Consider the following 4,839-nt stretch of genomic DNA (forward strand, 5'->3'; position numbering starts at 1 on the left):
CATCTTATTCCCTCATGAGTTAAACATACTCATGCATAATATTTTATTATATAAAAAATAATTAAATATATTATTTATTATACGTTATAGTGTTTTTTTGCAATATCTATAGTCTAATTGTACATAGAATGTGAATTTTTCTCTGTGGTTTTATTGGATTTTAAAATATTGTTAAAGATAAAATTAAAAAAAATCTATACATTCCAAACAACAAATACCGTTTTATATATACATATATGTGGTTAGAAAATTATTTCGAAGAGAAATTTAATACTTGATGAAAAATTGAAAAGAGACTAAACTCAAATCATTACTTCGATTTAGAAAGCAGTGTGTCAATCATAAAACAATTAGAACCAGTGAATCCTTTATCTCAATTTCGAGATGACAAGAAGGTATCCAAATTAAAAACTTATTAATCTACATTTAATATCCAAAAGGAAGATTATACAATACAGAAATTTATGATGTTGGGTACACAAGCTAGCATCCATCCATTCATACATACATACAGATTAACAAAATAAAACAATTAATCAATCATAAAGTCTCATAATGATAATAATGATTAGCATAACTAATCTTTTACTGTATGAACGTTCTCACCACCTTCACCATGTGATCCACCAATGAAAAAGTGGGAGACACAGTGCCGTCATTCCCCGCCAACACCCTGTACTTGTCCTTTCGAGTGAAGTTCGTGCACTCAAACCCTAGCGTCGCCGCTAGTATCCTCTGCACGTAGTTAGCCACGTCATGTGGACTCTTCCCCGAAGAACACGTCGCTTCTACCGGCAACTGGTTCAAGAAAGTAACCTCGTACACCGGTCTAGGGTTCATGAAGAAGAAAATGGGGTCCAAACCCTTCCAACCTCTCGCAGTTGTGGCGTGGAAGAACCCTACCCTGTAGTTCATGGCCACGGGCACTATCCGGTCAGTGAGTTCAGCGAAGAGGGCACTGAACCTCAAAAGGAAAGGCTCGCGACATGTTGTTCCTTCGGGGCACACTACTAAGTCACCTTTCGATAACTCTCGTTTGATTTTCTCAGCGTCCACATGGCGTGTTCTCGTGAGCCTTACGGTGGGAATGGGAGAGAGGATCTCCGATAACCGCGAGATGGAGTACGTGACCGCCGGGATTTTGCGGAGGAGGACGGAGGAGAGGACGACTGGGTCCATTAGGGTGCGGTGGGTGCAGACGAAGAGGACGCCGGCGTTGCCGCCGGAGGGAGGGAGGGGTGGTTTTCCCTTTACGATGACCTTGCCACCGAATAGCCATGACATGTAGGGAATGGCCCAAAAGGGTAGAACGGAGCCAATGGCGATGCGGATAATGGCGAGTACAATACCCACCGGAATCCATAGTAGGATCAGTAGGGAAGTGGACGGCGTTGGCCGCTTCACAAGGCGGCCGTCGTGGAAAATCACCGGAAGCGGCCGGAGCAGCTGGTGCTCGTAGTTTTGGCCTGTCAAATCTGGTGGATGTGATTGGTCCTGCATGTAATGAAGGAAAGTACTTAGTATATATACGTAGATTAATTTTAGTTTACATTATCTACCGTATAAAGGAATAAAATTTATTATACCCTAAATTAATAAAAGTTAGTACTAATATTTTAATATAAAATTAACAAATTTTGTTTTAACACCAATTAGTTTTGTTTTAATTTTGGTATAAATATAAAAAAGATATCAAGTTACAGCATCATCAAACAAAAAAATATCATAACATTGCTAAAAATAAGCCCACGAGATAAACAAAACGTCATTTTAAACCACTAGACCGACTCAAGGGTGAACTAAAGTTGCAACAATTTGTCCAAAACCTTAAGCTAAAAGCTAATTATATACATAGAAAAATTCCCAAGGTGTTGATCTAATTAAACCAGCTAAAACCTAAAATAAAACTGAAATTCAGTTATTGGTGATCAGTGGTGAAACTATGTATAGTATTATTTTATTTGAAAATTTGATTATCTGAATATAATATTTTGTTATTAAAAGAACCGTGAAATGAATGTGAAAGAGAAATAGGTGTGAAGTTATTTTCCAATTCCTATATAGATGGAGAAAAGTAAAGTGGGTATTGGTTTCCTTTTCCATGCATATGTTTGATTTGATAGTGTAACGGGACTTACCATAACCAAAGTGGGCGCGCCATTGTTGAGAAGGTTGGCGACCCTTTGAAAAATGGTGTTAGTGGAGTCAGCATGGAGAAAACCAGTGGCGAGGTCAAACCTATTGAAGGAGAGTTGGGTTCCGACGACCTCATCAGCGTGAAGATGCTCCTTGACGAACATCTCCACCATGATTTTTGGCGTCTTCGTCACCACAATCCTCTTCTCGTAAGAGCTGAACACCTTCCACTTGTCCATGTCGAGATCATCCATGTAGAACTTGGGCAAAACTGCTCTTGCCACGGACTCAATCTCAGACTTGGGAACCCCCGCCACAGCCACAAAGATCATCAAATTGAGAGACGCATCGTCCATGCCAACCATGTCAAGTAACCGAATCACAGGCCATAGCGCAAGCAACAAGGCGAAACGAACCAAACCTGATGCTTCAAACGCCACCAACATGAAATAAGAGAATGCATCGGAGTCCTTCAGAAGCGTGCCTTCAAGCTGAGACACCACAGACTCCATAGTCTGAAGGATCTTTGTTGTTGTGCAGTAATACTGTTTGGTTTGTGAGATTTTCTGTGTTTGAAAGTTTGAGCTTATTATAAAATGAATTGGTTTTTATGGTTATGACTTATGTATATATATACAAAGAATAAGGAAAGGGTGTAATTTATTTGACTGGTCTCTAACACAAAGCAGTTTAGCTGTTTCACAACCACTTCTCTCCACTTGGTTTTCTTTGTCTTAGCTTTTGGGTGGATATATCCGCGAAGAAGAATAGAGCATTAGAAGCCACGTTTATACGCAAAGATTGATGACTTAACCTCAACAAATAATGGTACACGCTACTTTTTGTCTTTGGCCATTTAATTAAAATTAACGCGTCTCTTACAGTATTTTTAGGTTACTTACCACTACTTAGAATCAAAAATACGTATCTTTTGACCAATTTTTTTTTTGTTTAATAAGAAAAAATATTTATAGCCTCCTACGACTGTTGACTATTGTCTAGAGTACCATATACAAAGCTGAAATAATCAATATGGCTTTGCATTTCAAATTATCTTAAATTAGCAATAACACTACTTTTGACGTATTGACGTATATCTAAAATCTTGTACATACTTACAAGACTTTGAACCCTTTACGAAAGGTACTCTTAACCCTTTAAAGTCTTAAAATATATATATATATATATATATATATATATATATATATATATATATATATATATATACACACACACACACACAATTTTACTTGCTTAATTAATGTTTTTAAAATTTAAATAATTGTTCAAAAAAAAGATTATTTTTCAATTTTATTATTTTAGTAACTATTTTTTGAATTCAAATAATTATTTTTTTTATAAAAAATTACTTACACCTTTATCATTTTAGCTACTTTTTCAAAATTAAAATAATTACTCCTAATAAAAACATATTTGCACAATATAACTTATAATGTTTTTTATTTCAATAACTAAAATTTATTTATTTCCATTATCAGAACACAACAAAATTTATTATCAATTCACCCATGAAAACACATGCTAAATTTAATTATAGATAGTTTTTATTTATTTTGTAAATAATTTTTATTTATTTAGTAGATGATTTTCATTTATTTAATTTTAAAAGTTAGTTAAATTAATAAAAAACGGGGGTTAAATTTAATAAATTAGTTAAAATTAAACAAAACCGTAACTTAAAGGGTAAAAGTGAAAAAAAAAGTGAATGCCAAAAAGGGAATCTCTTTTATATACAAATTTAGATACTCGATACATTTGTGTACATCAAAATATATGCATAAATGAGTTTATTACTTTTCTTTCAATATTATATACCATTATACGTTTTTAGTGTCTCATATGTAAATTATAATATTCAATTTGATTTTAGTTTTTTAAAACTAAAAAAATATGGATCATATCTTCTACAAAGAATTAAGAAGACACTTGGAAAGCAAATAATGATTTTTATTTATTACTACTACATAAAATTGTTACATATACTAGTGCAAATTTTCCTTTTTAATTCATATTTAGTTAAAAAAAGAAAATATAAAAATGTGATGGCAATTTTGAATATTTTACAAACTTACTGTTCCGATTGTATTTGAAGTCATATATTCATTTTGACTTCGATTATAAAATAATCGAAATCAAAAGGTGTTCAAAATTTTTAAAAATTTTAAAGTGAGATTTAGCTTCGATTCTCAAATAACCGAAGTCATATTCATAGATAATTTTGGTTATTACAAAATCAAAGTTGAAAAGTGCATCAAAACTTTCAAAATTTTTCAAAACTTATTTTAAGAAATATGACCTCGGTTGTTTGAGAACCAAGGTCATATACTCTATGACTTTAATTTTTCCAAACCCAAAACCATAAATTTTCAAAATTGTCAATTTTTTTTAAATATTTTATTTAAGAAAGAAGATATGGCATCACTGTGAGAAAATTAATGCTATATAATTTTATGGCTTCAATGTTTCCCGACCTAAGGCCATAAGTGAAATTAATTTTTTTTTTGTATTTTACTCGCAAGCATTAGGTTTCAATTTTTAATAGAAGTGAAATCATAGAGGTATTATTTCTTTGGTTTTATAAAGGGTTAAATATGTTTTTAGTCCCTTAACTATCAAAATACGTATCTTTTGACCAATTTTTTTTTTTTGTTTAATAAGAAAAAATATTTATAGCCTCCTACG

General features: G+C 32.7%; 1 protein-coding gene across 1 annotated transcript; it reads right to left on the minus strand.

Annotated features, from left to right (window-relative positions):
• Positions 1-398: 398 nt before the first annotated feature.
• LOC124824049 (glycerol-3-phosphate acyltransferase 5-like) lies at positions 399-2,874 on the minus strand. Its single transcript, XM_047296413.2, has 2 exons — positions 2,139-2,874; positions 399-1,494 (listed from the first exon to the last, which is right to left on the minus strand). The coding sequence occupies exons 1-2, from the start codon at positions 2,646-2,648 to the stop codon at positions 586-588; spliced, it is 1,419 nt and encodes a 472-aa protein (XP_047152369.1). The 5' UTR covers positions 2,649-2,874; the 3' UTR covers positions 399-585.
• Positions 2,875-4,839: the final 1,965 nt, after the last annotated feature.

Source organism: Vigna umbellata, chromosome 1 (assembly GCF_029865625.1).
Source record: "Vigna umbellata cultivar VRB3 chromosome 1, Vumbellata_1.0, whole genome shotgun sequence".
NCBI lineage: Eukaryota > Viridiplantae > Streptophyta > Magnoliopsida > Fabales > Fabaceae > Vigna > Vigna umbellata.